We start from the raw sequence: 18,555 nt of genomic DNA, 5'->3' as shown, positions 1-18,555 counted from the left end.
GCCCGGGGCCTACCACAAGGAAGCTTAGAGCCATGCCCATGGGAAGCCCAGCGGGCAGGTAGTGGCCCTTCCCCTGGCAGAGTCCCAGGGAGCTGCCCCTACTGTGCTGAGCTCAGGAAGGCTCTGCATGCTCTGCAGCTCACAGCCACTGGTGGGTCCTGTTACCATCCCCAATTCCCAGGTCAGGAAAGAGGCTCAGAGAGAGGCAGTGAGTCGCCCCAGGTCACACGGCGGGAAAGTCAGAGCTAGGTTTCGCACCGAGGGCCTGCTTGAGCTCTTTCCCATGCAAATCAACCTCGTCACCAAGGAGGGGGACATCACCATCACCTTAACACGATCAGGATGCTGACGACGGCCGTGCTTACACAGCGCTTACCACCAGCCTGTCCTCTCGGCATTTCACACGTGTTTGCATGGTTAATCCTCACACAGCCTGATGTAGGTACTCTAACCATGTTCATTTTACAGGTGAGGAAACAGACTCAGAGAGGTTATTTAAATTGCCCAAGGTCACACAGCTTACATGTGGCTGAGCTGGGATTTGAACACAGACTGTTGGAATCTACACGCCTAACGACCCTGCTGCAACCCACTGCTCACCACGTGAGAGGTCAGCACCTCTCTTCCAGATTCCCCACACCCTGGTCCGGCCACCGCTGAGCTCTGGAAGCCCTGTATCCAGTCTTGTCTGACCCCTGCCCTCTGACATGAAGCCCTGGGCCAGCCCCCGAGCCTGAGCTTCCAGGCACAGAGCCTCCCTCCTGCCTGGCCTGGCATCTGCCCTGGGCCCTGGCCCCCCAGCTCCACTCACTTGAGCAGGTATTTGTCCAGGCGCGGGGATGGTGCGAAGCCGCTGAGGCAGGCGGCCAGCAGGAGCCAGCCCCGCTCGGCGTTGTGGGAGCTGGGGTTGCGCCACACCTGGTTGGCCAGTTGCACCAGGATCTCGTCCCGCAGCTCGGGCACTGCCAGTCCCTTCTGCACGATGTAGCTCCCAAAGACGTGGTCCCGGGCGCCGTGCAGCTGGGGGTCGCCCATGAAACGTAGGATCTGGCCACAAGCAGATTCTCCTGGGCCTCTCAGAGGGCTGTTCCCACTGGTCCCCACCCCTTCATATGCATCCCTCACATGTCCTTCCCAAGTCCCCCTGCCCATATAAAATTCCCCCACAGTAAAACTGTAACAGGCTTGTGCATGCTAAGTCGCTTAAATGGTGTCTGACTCTTGTGACCCTATGGGCTGTAACCCGCCAGACTCCTCTGTCCATGGGATTCTCCAGGCAAAAATACTTAAGTGGGTTGCCATGCCCTCCTCTAAGGGATCTTCCCAACCCAAAGATCGAACCCCCGTCTCTTACATCTCCTGCATTGGTAGGCGAGTTCTTTACCATTAGTGCCACCTGGGAAGCCAGCCTGGTTTACCCTGGGCCAAGTGACCAGGGCTTGGGGAAAGTCAAGATTCTCCTGCTCACGAACCTTCTACAGCCCCAGCCCCTCCCCACACCCTGGCCTCCAGCAGGTCCCTCACCTCCAGCTCTATCCAGGCCCCAGAGGGCACTTTCTAGCATGCATACCCAACCACATCTCCCATGGAAGCACCATCCGTGGCTCCCTTGTGCCCCTGAGAGCCCAGCCTCAGCTCTGGGCTTGTTGGTCAAAGCCTCCTGCCCCTCTGGCCTTACTCTTCTGAGTCTCTGTTCTGACCATGGCAACTTCTCTCCTCTCTACCTCTCCATTCGCCCTGGCTGGGAGACTGCCGCCTCCTCCAGGAAGCCTTCCCTGACTCTGCCCAGGGCTGCATGAGGGGCCTTGTCTGGGCTCCCCGACCCCCATCCCCCGCTCTGTCCACAGGAGTGGGTCACTCGTTACGTCTTCTCTGCCTCCCCTTTCAGACGAGGCTCTATTCTGGAAGCTCCAGAGAGGCTGGGAGGCAGCCATGTTGCCGAGACAACTGCAAGACAGGCCCCCATCCCCAGACCCCACCCCAGAGAAGAGGACAGACACTGCCTCTCTGAAGTCCCTCCCAGAAGTCCCTCCTCCAAGGGCTCAGGGCCTGGGCTGGTGGAGGGTCCAGGGGAGCAGCATGGGGGTCTCCTGTCTGGCCTCAAGGCTGGGGCTGTGATTTGGAAGGTGGTCTGTGCAGACTCATACCAGCTTGAAGATGCCCACAGCCTCCACATGGTACTCCGCTGGCAACCGCGTGAGGGGCGTCCTCAGGGGCACGGTCAGCATCCCAAAGGCAGGCTCCTGGGCACAGAGCAGGCACCTGGGCACAGAGCTGGGAGGCAGGGGCACCTCCGGACCCGCTGCTCTAGGCCGGGTTGGGGCACACGAGCCTAAGGCGCCCAGGCTCTGGTCCCCAGCATGCAGATGGAGATTCAGCGCATCAGGGCAGAGCCCCTCTAAGATGTCCCCAGAGGGCAGGAGATGAGCAGCGGGGGTGACATGCTGTGGGTCCACTCACTGCTTGTCAGGTTTCTGAAATGTTTCCAAACAGCCACTGCCGGAGCCCCGGAGGCCCCCCACCACCATCCAGGCCCCCGGAGTCCCTAGATTCCTCATGACCCAGCAACTGGAGAGCTCTGGCCTGCTCTCAAAGGGCGTGGCCAGAAGTCGGCCATATCCGAGGAAAATGCCAGCTGTCACTGGGTCTCCTCCAGCTCTTACCTTGAAGTGGCACCGGACAAACTTGGCCATGGGGTAGTTGTTTATGTCCAGAGGCAGCGTGACCCGGGGCTCGGCCCGAAGCCGAGGAGTTCGCACAAGGGCCACCCGGGGCCCCTGGGCTGTCCTGAGGCCTGTGGACAGAGAAGGTCTGAGGGGCCTGGCCCCCTGGCCAGCCCGCCCCCCAACACCGCCCAGCACTGACGTACCCGCCACAGCTTGCAAGAGCCCAGCCAGCTCCACCGGGACCTCCAGGTGCCCCACGGCCACCACCTGCCGCTTGCTCAGCTCCTGGGGGGTCAGCACAGGGTGAGGGGACAGGCCTGCCACACCCCCGCCTGCCGGCCTCCCTTCCTGTCCCCCGCAGCTACCTGGACCCCACACCCACCTCCTGCTCCCGCAGCCATGCCTCCTCCACCCGGAGCCTCCGCTCCGCCCTCAGCTGCAGGAGAGCAGACGGTCAAGGCGGGCAGCGGTGGGCAGAGGGGACGGTGGCCCCAGGCCCACCTCACAGACGGGGGAGGCAGTGGTGTGGCCAAAGAAATGGGTGTGGGAGGAAGAGAGCAAGAGACTCAGGCAGAGGGCAGAGCAGTGACACTTTGGGGAAGGAGAGACGCACAGGATGTCGGACAGCAGCAGAGAGGTGTGTTCTGGGGCCCCTCCCTGGAAAGTGTTAGTCCTTCTGTCGTGTCCAACCCTTTGCGACACCCCACGGACTGTAGCCTGCCAGGTTCCTCTCTTCAGGGATTCCCCAGGCAAGAATACTGGAGTGGGTTGCCAATTCCTTCTCCAGGGGATCTTCCTGACTCAGGGATCGAACCCGGGTCTCCCACATTGCAGGTGGATTCTCTACTGTCCCGGGGCTACCAGAGAAGCACCTCCCTGCTGCCCCACAAAACTCCAGCAAAGGTGTGCAGCTCCTCGGGGCTATGTTTGTCTGTCTGGCTGTGGAAATGTGACAACAGGCCGAGACCAGCACCGAGACAAGGGCACAACCAGAGCGAGTGCTGCTCGGGTCGCTAAATTCTAATCATGCCCGGTTTGTAGGCCCTGCTGTGAGCCCTGTGCCGGGCCACACCCTCCCCGCAGCCTCTCATTCAACCCCTGCACACCCCAAGGGATGGGTGAGGAGAGCAGGGCTACAGAGGGATAAGCGGGGATTGAACCCAAGCCTGTCCAGGCCAAATGCCACCTCCCCGTCCCTGCCGCCCCATGGACCCTGACGGGGCAGGCCTGGTTCCGGGGGGAGGGACAAAAGCCCAGCCTACAGCACCTTGAGGTAACGCCGGTGGCTCGTATACGTGTGCACCAGGGCCCGGAACTTCACCAGACGCCTCCTCATCTGCTGATACCGCTGCCTGGGGCACAGAGAAGAGGAGAAGGGGTTTTGAGTAGGAAGGCCGGGGGGGCAAGGGTCATGGGTGACCATGGGGAAGAGATGCCTACACCTGCCTTGTTGGGGTGTCAGTGTCCACACTTCACTCTGGGACCCAATGCAAAAAGGGAAACAAACTCAGAGACGGGCAGTGACTTGGCCAAGGTCACACAGCAAATGGAGTGGCAGGGCCTGTTGGCTGTCCCAGGGTCTGGGAGATGCAGGGTGGGGCCCCTCTTGGTTGGATGGATTTCTACCTACCAGTCACAAGGACCAGGGGGTGGGAGGGAAAGACACACAGAATCTGATCACCCTTCCCACAAAGGAAGGGTGCATGCCTCTGGGAATGGGGAACTCACTACCCAAGTTCGGGCTCGGCCTTCCTGGGGCCTGGCCACAGAAACCCAGGGAGCCTTGCCCACCCTGGGCCTGCACCTGGCCAGGTAGCCGCGGGCCTGGCTCTGCAGCAGGATGATCTTGCGGCGTAGGGAGCGGAAACGGCGTTGGACAAAGAAGCCGCGGAGGCAGCGCTGTAGTGTGATGGCCGCCAGGCACAGAACGTGGTCCCGCATGCCCTCCAACAGCTGGTGCAAGTGCTCTTTCAGGAAGAGCTGGGGGCAGCAGGCGAGCACTGAGGCTGAGAGCTCCCGGGCACTGCCTGGGCCCGCCCTCCCCAGGAGTCCCTGGAGACAGAGGACAGGCCAGCCCCGGATCGGGTGGAGGGCGGCCAAGTCTGGAGAGGTGGGGAAGGCAGGATGGTGAATCAGACAGTGAGAGCGGCCAGGCAGAGTGTGGAGGTGGGATCAGCATCCATGCCCCAGCTTGGCTGGATGGCCTCTGGCCTGGGCACTTCTGAGCCCACAGTCTCCAGCCACAGGGCACCCAGGGGCTGAGCGTGGGTAGGACTCACCTTGCTGACACCAACACAGTACATGTTTGGTGTGACCGTGCATAGGCGGCTCAGCACCGACACACATATGTCCCCACTGGCTGGCAGGTTGTGCTGGAGGGCCACTAGACAGCGGTATCTGCAGGCCCCAAATCCAGCTATTGGACCCATCCGGCTGCCTGCTAGACCTCAGGGTCACTACCCAACCCCTGTCTCCGGGAAGCCTAGGTCCCAGCAGAGCCTTTACTCATAGTCTCTTCTAACCAGAAAAGGGCTTTCTGTCCCAAGGCTGCTTGAAAAGAGCATTAAACTATAATAAATGCTTTCAGTACAAGAAAATGCTTTAACGCCATCTGCTGGAAACTTGTCATAGTAGTAATAGGTATGAAAATCACTTCTCTTTGGAATCAACACATACATAATAGAACTATGAAAAATGCAAAGTAGTAAATATATCTGCCACGTAACAGCTAGTATGTGGTGGTCTTGTGTAGTGTACAACCTGAGCAACCGTGCATGGCCAGCCCTATTCTGCCTGGGTTGTGAATTCCTGGGGCCATGGGGGCCTGGGTAGGGGTCTGCAGAACTCAGGAAGCACCAGACCAAGGTACCTGTCGATGAACACCTGGAAGGGCAGCCGCACCGGAAAGCCCTCCTTCCGAATCCGCACAGTCTCCAGCAGCCCTGAATAGCGTAACTGGGCCGTCACCACATCACATTCAAAGAGGCCTGGCTCCTGGGGGGAGGGCCCAGAGAGGAAGCCTGTGTATCGGCCCAAACATATGCAATGGTCTCCTCGGTGGGCTGGGCAGATGGGAGGTCCAGAGAGGCAAAGCCACTCGCCCAAGGTCACACAGCATGGGGAGAGGACTTGGCTCCCCCAGGGGCACCCCCATCATATACCTTCTTGTGGTTGGGCTTCAGGCACCGGACAAACAAGGGGTTACACCTGGGCAGAGTCGAGAGGAGGGCAGTGTGAGGCCCTGGGGACGGAGGGTGCTTGCCCCCAGGGTCACAGGGTGGGGGCACCTGCCACACCCACCTCTCCATCTTTTCCACCAGGTCCAGAAGTGACTGCTGGAACTTGGCGGCCACCGTGTGCGCCTTGTAGAGCCGGGAGACGGAGCTGCTCTTGCCCAGGCGCTGAGGGGCAGCCTGCGGGGCATGGCTGGAGAAGAGGTGTGCTACCACCTGGGCCAGCAGTCAAGGTCAAGGTGCCAGGAGATGGAAGGGGAAGGGCCCAGAGGCAGAAACAAGGAGGGAAATGGACGGAGAGAAAGAGAAAGGGGAAGAACAAAAGGCATCAGTCTCTGGACCCGGGGATCAGAAAGTGACTGCTGGACCCCTGCCCTGACTGAAAGCCATGCCCTCCCGGCTGGCATTCTTCTCAAGTCAGGGTGCTCATACCTTCCAAGTGGCCTGCCTGTGGGGGAACATGGGGCACTAGAGTCTGCATGCCTGGCCCCAAGGGGGCCTGTGACACACCTGGCCATGAACTCTGGCAACGACCTGGGGGGGACGTGGAGGCCGAGAGGACAGGGGGTAGGAGAACCCCTCAGGGAGGGATAGGCCGGGCTGAGCCAGAGTCTGGACAAAGTTGGGGAAGGGGTCTGACGGCAGGCTGGGTGCTCGGGGGGCCAGGGCAGCGAGGCTCGCTCACCCGAGTCCGGCTCCGCACAAACAGGTCCAGCACGTCCTGGCGCACCTGGTCGTGGTTCTTGTCTAGGAACTTGTGCACCTGGAGAGGGGGAGGGGAGAGGCAGTTCGGTGTGGACCCCACCCTACCCCAACGGCCTGGGAGACAGGGCGGAAGGCTGACTCATCCCAGGGTGTGTGCACCGCCCGCTCCCCTCCTCTCCCCTCCTCCTTACAGTGGGTCAGGGGCTCATGGCCCCAGGGGACCCTGGCCCTGCCCTCCAGGCCTCGGTCTCCCTGTCTGTCCTGAGAGGGACGGGTCCCTCCGCCTGCTATGGTTCCCGCCTTCCTGTCCCACTGTCCTCTCCACTCCCTGGGGAGCGGGAGAGGGGGCAGTAGCCACATGCCCAGTCCACGTCGTGGCCTGTCCTCAGGACTCTGACCTGTGCCCATTCTAGAGATGAGGAAAATGAGGCCCAGTGGGGACAGAAGCTTGGAATCCTGGTCTGAGACACCTCAGGGCAGGAAAGAGCCAAGATGACAGCAGTAACAGTGATCACTGCTGATGGGCGCTCCTCTTCACCATGTCTGCCGAGCCCTGGACTTCTTCACTCACCCCGGGAGATGGGCACTATTGTTCCCACTCTTCTGATGAGAAAGCTGAGGCTCAGAGAGGTAGAGGGACTTGGCCAAGATCACACAGCTGAGGATCAGCAGGGCCAGACTGCAACAGGTCCGGGTGTCTCTGGCATGGGGACTGGGACTAGAGGCTATGTGGGCCATTCGGGATCTCACCTGGTAGGTGACTTTGCCCGCGTAGTGCTTGATGGTGAACTCGGGCAGTGGCATCTTGGGCTTGGAGTAAAGTGGGTTGGCGCCATGGTGGTAATGGCACTTCTGCAGAAAGGTGTGGTCTGTGGCCTGGGGGCAGGCAGGGGTCAGCAGGTGGGCAAGGCCCGGGCAGGCAGTAGCTGGCCTGGTGGCAAATTCTCCAGCCCTGACTGGTCCCCTGCAAGCTGCAGGGAGGAGGAGCAAGTCCCTGCTCCCCTGGCTGTCTGCTGCTCAGTATGGACAACCTGAATGGACCCTGTGGAAGGGTGGGCTCCCAGCTGCCTTCCCTCCAGCCCCTCTGTCTCTGCTCTCTCTAGTCCCACTGACCGGAGCACCCATACCACTCTCGTGTTTTCCAATCAGAATCTGAGGCCCAACTCCAAGGTCACCTCCTCCAGGAAGCCTTCTGTGACTCCACGGGCTGGCAAAGCCCCTCCTCCAGAGCCCCCATCCAGCCTCAATCACCCCGGGTTTGAAACCCCAGGTTGGGTGTCCTGAGCCCCCGAGCAGAGGCCAGAGCAGGGTGGAGTGCAGGACTCGGGCCCAGTGGGGACACCGGCTCAGAGTGCCACGTGCCCCAAGCAGCGTACTCAGCGCACACCTGGGGGAAGCAGCACTGGTCATCGAGGATGCGCAGGATGCCATAGGGCTTCAGCGAAAGGAGGTTGATGCAGGGCTGGTTGTCGGTGAAGGTGACCTCCCGCCAGTCGATCTGTTCGCGCATGTACTCCTCCTGTGGACAGCGGTCCTCGGCCTCCAGCCCCGCCCAGTGCCTCCCACCCTGTCCCCCAGGTGGACACCATCCAGAGGGGCCCAACCGGGGCACCTCCACCTGCACCCCTCCCAGCACAGGGAGCTCATGCCCAGCAGGGCAGCACAACATGAGCCACCTCTGGGCCCTGCCTGTCCCCAGCCTGATGGCCCTGCGAGGGTGAGGAGGACCACAGGAGGGCTTCTCTGGGCTCAGCACCCTCGCACCTGCCCCTTCAGAGCAGGGCCTACGCACATGCTGGTCCCTAGCTCAGAGTGCCTCGCCCTCCACTGGGCCTATGGATGACCTCTTGTTTGTCCTTAAAGAGCCAGCACAGCCTGTCTGCCTCTGAGGTGGCCCAGCGGCTGGCAGGACAGGATGGAGAGCGGACAGAGGCTTCTCACCTGCTCTTCCTGGAAGACGATCTTGTTGAAGAGGTACTGGAGGCTCTCGTTTGCATAGTTTATACACAGCTGCTCGAAGCTGTTGAAACTCAGGTCCTGCCAGATGGGCAGAGAGGCTGGGCCCTGCACTTCTGTGGCCAGCAGCCCATCTGTCCCCACCCAGGGCCTTCCCCCCCCTCCTTCCCCATGCAGCCTTATCCCCGCCTTCCACAACCACAACTTCAGCAAGCTGAAGCCCTGTGCACAGCCCTCTGCTCAGACCCCTCGGGGGCTCCCTCTGGGCACAGCTGAGAGCCTAGTGGTTCAGGAACCATGGGAGGTGGCCCAGGTAGTGGCTGAGGCCCAGGCCCTGGAACCTTCTACCTAGGTTCCGACCCTGGGTCTGCCACTTTCTACCCCAAGTGCCTCAGCTTCCCCATCTGTAAAATGGGGATGACAGTGCCCACCTCCCAGGCGACTATCAGGATTAAGTGAGTAACAAATCAAGAGCTCAAAACAGCAGCCGGCACATAACAGGTGCCATGGGAACCTCAGCGGCCGCTTCCGCTGTTCTGATCTTGCCTGTCTTTTTCCATGTCCCCCACTCTGACCCCCCAAATGACTTCCAGCTCCCCACACCCCTGAGCTTTTGCATGACTATTCTCTCCACCTCAAATGCCTTGACTGGCTCTTAAGGAACCAGCTAGGGATCTTCTCCAGGCTCCCCCAGCACCAGGATGCCACTGTTATGGCTCTGACCACATGTGTTTGTCCGCGTCTGTCCACTGGAACCTCACCCAGTCCCTCCTGGAAGCACCTCAAGGGTAGCGCCCAGGTCTGGTCCTTTCTGGGGTCCCTGGTGTCACCCACAGAGCCTGGCACCTGGAAGCCCCAGGAAGTGCTTGTGGGTGAATGGAGGAAGATAATAATGGGGGAGGGCCCTGAACAGTTGATGGCACTAGAGCCTCCCCCCGGAGCCCCACCTCGAAGCCATAGATGTCCAGGACAGCAATGGACAGCGCGTCCTTCTGTGGGGACACCAGCGCATTGACCCTGGCGATGAGCCAGCTGAACAGCAATGCGTACAGCACCTTGGCGATGGCATCCCTGGAGCAGAGAGGTGTTGAGGGGGCAGGCACAGTGAGGAGGCGGAGGGCCTCAGGTGGGGCTGTGGCCTCACCTGGCGTCCACGGCGCTCTCCACCGTCAGGGGGGTGAAGATCTTCTCTCTCATGGTCTCCTGGGGTGTGGGGGGAGGGGGCTCTGAGTGACAGTGCGCTGGCCACCACCTCTGGGAAGTCCCCAGAGAACTGGGGGGAGGGGCGTGGAGCAGGGATCGTGGAGCTGGTGTGACTGGTCTCAGGCACAACCAGGGGGCAGGACGCATACCCTCATCCCTCTGCTGCCTGGCTTGCTGGTGGGGTGGGGGCTGCCCCACCGTCAGGGAGACAGGAGCTTGTATAAGCAGACACAACAGTGATGTCAGCCTCGGAAAGGGAGGATGGGCAGGGGCTGTGGGAGGGACAGGCCCAGCCAGGGGTCGGGGTGGCTCCCTGGAGCAGGCGATGTCTATGTTGGGTCTGGAAGGTTGAGTGGGTGTGAAAACAGGAACAGCCATGCAAAGGCCTGGAGGCTGTAATGCCTTTGGGGTCTGAGGTACCCAACTCTGGGCCCAACCCAGAGATTGACAGGAGTGGGAGGCAGGGGAGAGGGGCAGGGGGCCCACACAGCATGGGGCATGAAGCGGCCCCAGCCACCAGGGACTCACGGTCACTTTGAAGGTGATGGCCTTCTGCAAGCCCTCGGGGGAGACCTGCAGCAGCTCGGCCACGGCCTGGATCTCCCGAGCGCTCACCACAGAGGCCACCTCCTGTGCGTCTGTCTGCAAAACACCCCCAGGAGTGCCTATGGAGCTAGATGAGCTCTTTATATAAAATTCATACAAAAAAAGGGAAAGATTGAAGGCAGGAGAAGGGGATGACAGAGAACGAGATGGTTGGATGGCATCACCGACTCAGTGGACATGAGTTTGTACAAACTCCAGGAGATAGTGGAGGACAGAGGAGCCTGGCGTGCTGCAGTCCATGGGGTCGCAAAGAGTCAGACACAAGCGACTGAACAGCAACATACAAATAGGGAAACAAGTGAGAACAGCCAGGAAAATTCTGAAGTAGGAATTCCAGGGACTCCATGAGATAGTAAAACATAGAGTTAGAATAATTAAAACACTGTGGCGTCAGACACATCGTTCATAAACAAATCAACGAAGCACAATAAAAAGTGTGGAATCGGACACAAAAGGACACAGGAATTGAGCATGTGATAAATATGTATTTCTCAAGTTGGGAGACTGAGTGACCATTAAAAAAAAAAAACAGCCTGGGATCCCTACCTTTTACCTTCCTAAGGTAAGTTTCTGATGAACCAGAGATTTAAATGTTTTAAAAAAATCAAACAGAAACCCTAAAAGATCTTGAAAAAATTACAGAAAAAGGCTTTTATAATTTTAAAGCGATTATTCTCTAAAAATGATGAAAAGTCTGAAATTTGTATAAGAAAAAACTTGATAAAGGAAATTTCTGAAAATAATCCTTAAAATCTCTGTAGCAAAAAAAAAAAAAATCCAAAACACCAAAAAAATCTGTAAATAAAACCAAAACATAAATGATAAATCAGAAAATATATCTGCAATTCCTACAGATTTCCTTAACATATATAAAGAGCTCTATATACCAATGAGAAAAAGATGAACAACCCCAAATTGTGGACCAAGTGCTTCCAGCTGTGAGCTGCCAGCTCTCAGCCTCGGGGGGATGCCCATGTCCCGAGAAAGCTGTCCTGTGGCGCAGCGCCCTCACCTCGTCCTTCTCAAAGTAGACATTGCCCAGGTGCAGGATGGAGGCCAGGATGCGGAAGATGCTGTCCTGGTCCTCCGCGCTGAAGCCCAGCACCTCCATGGCGGCCAGCAGCCGGCGGAAGTCGTCCGCATCGCTCTTCCCTGAGATCTCACAGTTCCCACCCTGGGTAAGGACAGAGTCGGGACCCTGGGTGGGGGCCTCGGGGTTCCTGCTCTGCCCTGGCCTGCAGCCTGGCCTGGGCTCTCAGCTTTCAATCCACTCCCGGGGCGAGGGGCTCCAAGCAGCCCCGCATGCCAGGCCCTGTGCTGAAGGCTCTGAGAACATTCCCTTCACCTAACCCTCACATGCCCTGCAATGCAAAACTATTCTGTCCCCATATTACAGACAGGAAAGTGAGGCTCCAGAGGGAAGTGTGGTTACCACAGGCCACTGAGTTCTGTTCCAGGCTCCAAAAAAACAATCACATAGGCTGCCCCTGCCTTGGTTTCGGACCCCAGTGACACCTGTCCCCCTTGCCACAATGAGACACTGCAAAGGAACTCACCCCCCCAAACCCCAATACCTTCACTGTCCATCAGGACATGGTCTCTGGGCCCAAACAGCATGATGGGGCGGGGGCACCTGGCCAGGGGCCCTCAGACACCTGCTGGCACTCACCTGATTCAGGTAGTAGTAGGTCTCGGCCTCCTGAAGGCTGAAGGCCTGCCGGAGCTGGGCAGGCAGCCCAGCCAGGAGCTCATAGAAGATGTGGTAGTTCCTCTCATTTCTGGCCTATGGAGTGGTGGGTGGGTGCACAGAGGGGAGCCACCCACCCGGGTAACCCCCAGACACACATATAAGCCCAGGTGTACCCGCAAATACACACACACACAGGCCTCAGGTGAGACTGGCGCCTCTGAGTCGAGTGACCCCAGCCTGGCACTGGCGGGGGTGGGGGGATCTGATGTGCTGGTGGGAAGGAGCCCTGAGCAGGGTTTAACTTTGGAGAAATAAGCACAAGGTGGAAGGAGCCCCAGGAGCCTTGTGGAGCCCACCTGCTGGTGGGGAGACAGACTCCTGGCAGACCACCATGAGCGGGGAGAAGTGCTCTGCAAGGAAATGCTGCAGCAGTGGGTGGGCAGGTCTGATGGGTGGAGGGGCTGCATTTTTACCAGGGGATCTTCCCTGAGCAGGTGGCATGCTGGGGAAGACTCGGAGGAGGTGAGGGGCTTGGCCTGGCAGGTGTCTGGGGGCGAGTGCTCCAGTTACAAAGAACAGTTGTGCAAAGGCCCTACAGCAGGATGGTGTCTGGTGTGCTTCCATGACAAGAAGATGGGCCACAGGCTCACATACACACACACACAACGTACATACAGATACACACACACACATACACAGATACACACAGAGATATACACATACACACATGCATATATGCACAGATACACACACGCACATATACAGAGATACATACATGCACATACATACACACATAGACACACGTACACCTACACACGTACATACACACACACGAGGAGATGGGCCACAGGCTCACACACACACACACACACACATACACTGCTCAGCTAGGTGCCAGGCTTCGAGGCTCTGCATGCCCCCCACCTGGACACACAAGCCCTGGAGAGCCAGCCCACCTGAAACACGATCCTGGATTTCTCGAGCAGGTACTGGGAGGTTATGGCACCAGAGATCACGCCCCTGGGTGGGTGGGCACAGTCGGGGTCAGGGCTGCGCCTGGCACAGTGCACACAGACCCTGCAGGTTCCTTCACCAGCCCACTCACCCTTCCAGAAAGATCTCCACAAACTTCCCGAAGCGGCTGGAGTTGTCGTTCCTGACGGTTTTGGCATTACCAAAGGACTCCAGGAGGGGTGTGGCCTCCAGGATCTGAGCGCCAGAGGACAATGTGGGCATTGTGGGGAGCACGCGGAACCAGCCCAGGTTCCCCTTCATGAGGGCGGTGGGTTCCCTGCAGACCCCCGAGGCCGCCCAGGCCCCCCGCCCTGCCTCCTGCTGCCCCACTGCACCACACATGCGTGTGCACACACACCCAGTACCTTTATCTTCAGGAGCCACCAGGACCAAGGAGGAGGAAGGAACAAGAACAGAAGTGGGTCACCTACAGGACTGACCAGCTCCCCCAGGATGCGGGGTGCCTTGAATCACAGAGGGACTGGCCAAGCCCTCCAAGTCCTTGGTGGGCAGGAGAGTCGCCAGGTGAGAGCAGACCCCTGAGCCTTGGAGACCCAGGTGTCTGGGCTCAGGGACCAAGGTGTAGTCCCAGGCTGGGGGCTCTGAGGATGTCTTTGTGCCCCAGCATCCTGTAAGGGCCTCCTTCCTGCCCTGCCTAGTTCCCACCTGGGGTCCTCTGCATCCTGAGTGAGGTCCTGCCCCTGTCCCCCACAGCTCCCACCCCTTGGGCTGGAAGGCCTGGCACAGCCCCGCCTCGTCTCCTGTCCCCTCCCTCGATCTGTCCAACACTATAGTCCCCTTGACTGTGCCCGTGCTGGCCCCTGGGCGTTAAGAGTTCTGTTCCCCTGCCGCTCTCAGCCCTTCCCTGCACACCTGTCTCCTGATGGAACATCAGCCCCACAGGCAGAAATCTGTCTGCACGTGCCTGGTGCCCAGGGTCCACACAAGACCTGGCACTTAGGAGGCCCTCTACAAACATCTGCAAGGGGGCTTCTCTGGAGGTCCAGTGGTTAGGACTCTATGCTTCCACTGAAAGGGGCACAGATTCAATCCCTGGTTGGAGAACTAGGATTCCCGTGTGCCACACACTGCAGCCAAAAGCAAAAAAAAAAAAGAATCTGCTGAATGGATGAAATAGGGGTTAAAGAGCAGAGCCACCAGGGCATAGCGAATTACAGTGCCCACTTAGTAAGCAACTACTGCATGCCAGACCCTTTGTCCCAGTTACAGCATCATTAATGATCCTACGAGGTAGATGCCAGTATCAGCCATTTACAGATCAGGGAGCTGAGGCTCGGAGAGGTGTGCCGCCACATGCCCAGTACTCCAGGGTCAGAAGAGCGAGGACCCCACAGCCCGAGCTCAGTGGTGTAGGAAGCGTTTTCTCTGGCTGCGCTGTTTCCTTGGGATGAACTCTCAGGTGAAGCAGGAGGGCCGGGGATACAGAGAAGTGACACCTGTTATCCTGGCGACCGGGCCAGTTCCCTGCACTCACAGTCTAGCTTGGTCCCAGAAATATTGCCCATTGCACAGAGGAGTGGCCTGAGGCCCAGAGAGGCCTGGGGGCCAGCCTGGGGGTGCTCCAGGAGTCAGGGTCCACCTGGGCTTTGGCCTGTACTATCCCTTAGTCTGGGTGCCCCTTGAGGGCATCTGGAGTGAGTTCTCCCCCTGGTGCCTGGCATGAGGCAGGCACGCAGCCCGGGGCGGGACCATCAGGGCCCTGGGGCCATCCAGCCTGGCCTGCAGGTGCGGTGGTGCTGTGTTTGGGCTGGGCAGCATTCAGTGCCCTCCCAAGACCCCACCCCAGGGACCCTTGTCACATCTCAGCCCAGACATGGAGCCTGTGGCCCAGACATCAGTTGATCAAGGCAAGACTGGGTTCCACAAGGACTCATGGCCAAAACCAGTCCAACAGGAGGATCCCTGAGACGTGCTGGCCCCTGGGCCATGGTGCTGCAGCACCATCGTGCTGGTCAATGGGAGACAGATGAGGATGACGGTCAAGTGTGGCAGGAGTGGGCAAGACAAGAGACGTTGTTTAAGACCGTAACCCCAGTCGTGCCCAGAATGGACCCAGAGGGCCCGACTGCAGGAGCAGGCTTAACAGGTGCTGTGGCCTGCTCCCAGAGCCTAGCCTGGGCCTGGCACACAGTGGGTCCTTGGGAAGCCTTTACCGAGGTTCTAACATTCTCAGTTCAGGGAACCTAGCTTTGAGCAGAACTCCCATTCTGCAGACCCTGGCCAGGCCTTCTCAGTGTCCCAGCACCTCCTGCCTGCAACCTCCACATTCGGGCCAGTCCTGCCTCCTTCACGACCATGAAGCTGAGGCCAGGCAGGGAGTGTGGGTGGCACCCCTGGCCCATGCAGCCTCTATTTGGGCTGCTCCAGGAAGCTGGAACATAGAGCTCACGCAGAGAGACATGAGCAGGAAGGAACTCCCAGGGAGGGCAGGCAGAAAGAGCCCCCAGTCCTATGAGCCCTCCCTGTGCATCCCTGGGTGCTGGGCTGGGGGAGATGGACAGACCACGCAGCTGAGAGATGGACTCACTTGCCGTGTGACGCCTCGCTTCTGACTCATGGCCGCCAGGTAGCGCAGAATCAGCTTCGTGGCCTCGGTTTTTCCCGAGCCGCTCTCTCCGCTGCCCGGGCAAAGGAGCAGAGTGAGCTGCCACCTGCTCACAGTGCCGTCCCCCAGGCTCTCCTGACCTCGCCATGACACAGGAGGACATGGGTAGGAGGCTGGTCCCCAGCCCCACCCCTGCTCACCTGATAATTATGCATTGGTTCTGTTTGGCATCGAGCATTTTGGCGAAGGCGAGATTTGCGATTGCGAAGAGGTGGCTGGAGAGACAGGCCAAAGGGTTCCTGGGCAGGCCTTGCCCCATGCCCCCAAACCTCCCAGTGGGCGGGCAGGGGGCACCTTTGCCCAGCTGAGCGGCCAGTCCTGCTCCATGCCCACTCCTAGGAGAATGCTCCTGCAAGGCTCCCTGTCCAGACTGAGCCTGCAGTTCTGCAGAACAGTGGCCTGCCGCCCAGAGAGGGCTATGGCCAGGCTTGGGGAGAGACTGTTGGGCCACCCACCACCACCTGCCCTGACCCCCAGCTCAGACAGGGCCCCAGGAGACCCCAGGCTATCCCTTCTCCCAGCCCCAGAGACACTCACGGGGGGTTCTCGGCCAGGGCCCGCCCGCTGTACTGCTGCACCTGCTCCGGCCCGTAAATTCCAAACATCTGGTACGGGTTCACCGACACCAGGATGCTGCCGATGTACGTCTGCTGGGCAGACAGTGGCCTCAGTGCCTGTCTGCATCCCTCCCTCCCCTACTTCTGGAGTCGGGATCCTTGTTTTGTGGGGACAGATGCCTGGCTGCCTGGCCCTGGTGCCTACACCTTGGCCCCTGACAGTCTGATGGGTCATCTCCTCTGGTGGTGGAGTGTCAGGCACTGACCAGGCTGAGGCCAGAGAAGGCTGAAGCAAGCAAAGCCCCACAGCCACGATGCTGCAAGGATGGCCACGACAGCTGCTGCCTGCTTCATTCATTCACAGTTGGGGCCGCCCCCTGACTGCCTCTTCTGGAACCCGGGTCTCTGGAAGCTTTAATCCACTGGACCCCTGGTGGCAGGGGTCACACACTTCTGGGTTCCCTGTCTCCAGGTCTCTGCTCCTGCCACCCACTATTTTCAGACTCTGTATTCTAGGACTTTAGGTGCTAGTGCTCCCAGCTCTTGCATGCTATGGCTGAATAGTAGAAACTCCAGTCTGGGTGGGCAGGAGAAATCCATGCTGTCCACTGCAGCCCCAGGAGGCAGGGGAGCCGCAGCCCTCAGATCCCAGCCCAGGGAGGTGCTGGCCCCAGGCCTTACATAGATGAGATTCCGTTCAAATCTGGTCTTGAGGTTGGCCAGCACGGTGGTCTCCTGGAGGTCTCTGTGAAGGCATGGAGAGGGACAGTCAGGGGGCACCTTCCCCTCGGGGCAGGGCCTTCGTCAGAAAGGTCAGAGTTCAAGTCCCACCTCTGACACCAACCGTGATGCCTTGGGCAAATTACTTAACCTCTCTGTGCCTCAGCTTTTCCATCTGTCCAATGGGCATAACAATCACTGTCCCCATGTCTCCGAGGTGGGGTTGCTCTCAGGTAGCAGACGTAAGGGCTGTCCCCATGGTTGGATAATGATATTGACCAGCACAGCCTTCACATCTGGGGCACCTCCGCTGTGCCAGTACCCCACAACAGCCTCCCCACATTCTGCAGGTGAGAAACCATGGCAAAGAGGCTGAGTAACCGCCTGGGCCCAGCCAGTAAAGGCCAGGGCTGGGGTCTGGACCCAGCCCCTCCAAATTATTGGGCTTTTGTGACACTGCCTGACCCTCGCTTTGCAGAGGAGGAAATGTTCCAGGAGGTGAGGGGTGCCTGGGCAAGAGGCAGTGCTCTGGCTGGGAGCATGGTGACCACGGCGAGCACTCACTCGAGCTGCGTCATGTCCTCCACGCCGTCCTCCTGCTGCTGCTCGCGGAGCTGCGTGGATGGTAGGTTGCGGATTGAGTGCATCTGGAGGAGACACCAGCAGTCAGCCATGCATGCGTCCCCGGCCCCCATGGCCTGGACATGACCAGGACCCACTCTCGTTGCAGGAAAGGGAACCCTGAGGCCAGGTTGGGTGGGTCCTGCGGGACCCCCGCCTCGGAACGCAACCCTTAGTCCAGGGACCCACATCCGGCCTCAGTACTCCCACATGTTCCCAAGGGTCCTGCCCAGGAGGTGAGCACATGCTTGTAGGAGCAAGGCCTCCTGCCTCACATGCTCCTGGGGCTGACCCTCTTCTCCAGGGTGATGCCCAAGTTGGCTTATGTGATGACTAGCATCCATGTCTGCTGCCTGGGGCCCTTCGAAGGATGAGGACTTTCCCATTTGACACCACACCCCGTGACCAGCGCTGAGCAAACTGAGCCATGCACACAGACCCGGGCTCAGTACTGCCTGCCACTCAGGCTCTCCCCCAGCCCCCGCAGTCTTGCAGAGCGCCTGTGGACATGCACGCCGGCCTGTGGTCCATGGATGGGGCACACACATGCAGCATACACTCTCAACTTCCATTTGACAGTTTCTCCCGTGTCCCGTGTCCCCGCATCTGGGGGTCTCAAAACAAAAGTCCCAATGCCCGCTCTGGGCGGCAGGGCCTCCTCTGTGCACATCTAGTGTGCACAATGGACCTGAGGATGCCACGTCAGCCTGGGCCATAGCACATGCACTCATGTGCTCTCCATGTTTGGCTGTGCTGTGGCTGAGCACTTGTTCCAGGCCTGCACGTGACCCACGGAATGGAGAGGACACCTGGGCACCCGCCTTTCCTGCCTCTTGAATCCAGCCCGCACCCCTCCACCCCTGAGAGGCGAGGAAAGGGGACACCAGGAGGCAGCCCTCGTGCTAAGTAGGGCACAGCAGGTATCACCCCAGAGGCCCTGGCCTCCCGCCCACCCACC

At 59.5% G+C, this 18,555-nt stretch overlaps 1 protein-coding gene across 1 annotated transcript in view; it reads right to left on the bottom strand.

Moving 5' to 3' along the window:
• MYO15A (myosin XVA) overlaps positions 1-18,555 on the bottom strand; it is a 46,278-nt gene that overhangs the window by 23,329 nt on the left and 4,394 nt on the right. The window contains 28 exon segments of the mRNA XM_010843167.1: positions 812-1,047; positions 2,148-2,243; positions 2,664-2,794; positions 2,870-2,951; positions 3,049-3,102; positions 3,934-4,018; positions 4,471-4,646; positions 4,946-5,063; positions 5,536-5,660; positions 5,828-5,873; positions 5,967-6,115; positions 6,585-6,662; positions 7,355-7,480; positions 7,992-8,123; positions 8,546-8,641; positions 9,508-9,631; positions 9,705-9,763; positions 10,292-10,405; positions 11,382-11,543; positions 12,039-12,152; positions 13,016-13,079; positions 13,165-13,268; positions 13,439-13,444; positions 15,622-15,712; positions 15,840-15,914; positions 16,237-16,346; positions 16,938-17,001; positions 17,541-17,623. Coding sequence (XP_010841469.1) covers positions 812-1,047; positions 2,148-2,243; positions 2,664-2,794; positions 2,870-2,951; positions 3,049-3,102; positions 3,934-4,018; positions 4,471-4,646; positions 4,946-5,063; positions 5,536-5,660; positions 5,828-5,873; positions 5,967-6,115; positions 6,585-6,662; positions 7,355-7,480; positions 7,992-8,123; positions 8,546-8,641; positions 9,508-9,631; positions 9,705-9,763; positions 10,292-10,405; positions 11,382-11,543; positions 12,039-12,152; positions 13,016-13,079; positions 13,165-13,268; positions 13,439-13,444; positions 15,622-15,712; positions 15,840-15,914; positions 16,237-16,346; positions 16,938-17,001; positions 17,541-17,623 — 2,900 coding nt within the window.

Source organism: Bison bison, unplaced genomic scaffold, assembly GCF_000754665.1.
Source record: "Bison bison bison isolate TAMUID 2011002044 unplaced genomic scaffold, Bison_UMD1.0 scf7180017864180, whole genome shotgun sequence".
NCBI lineage: Eukaryota > Metazoa > Chordata > Mammalia > Artiodactyla > Bovidae > Bison > Bison bison.
The sequence above is the reverse complement of the archived record's forward strand: the minus strand, read 5'-3'. Positions and strand labels throughout refer to the sequence as shown.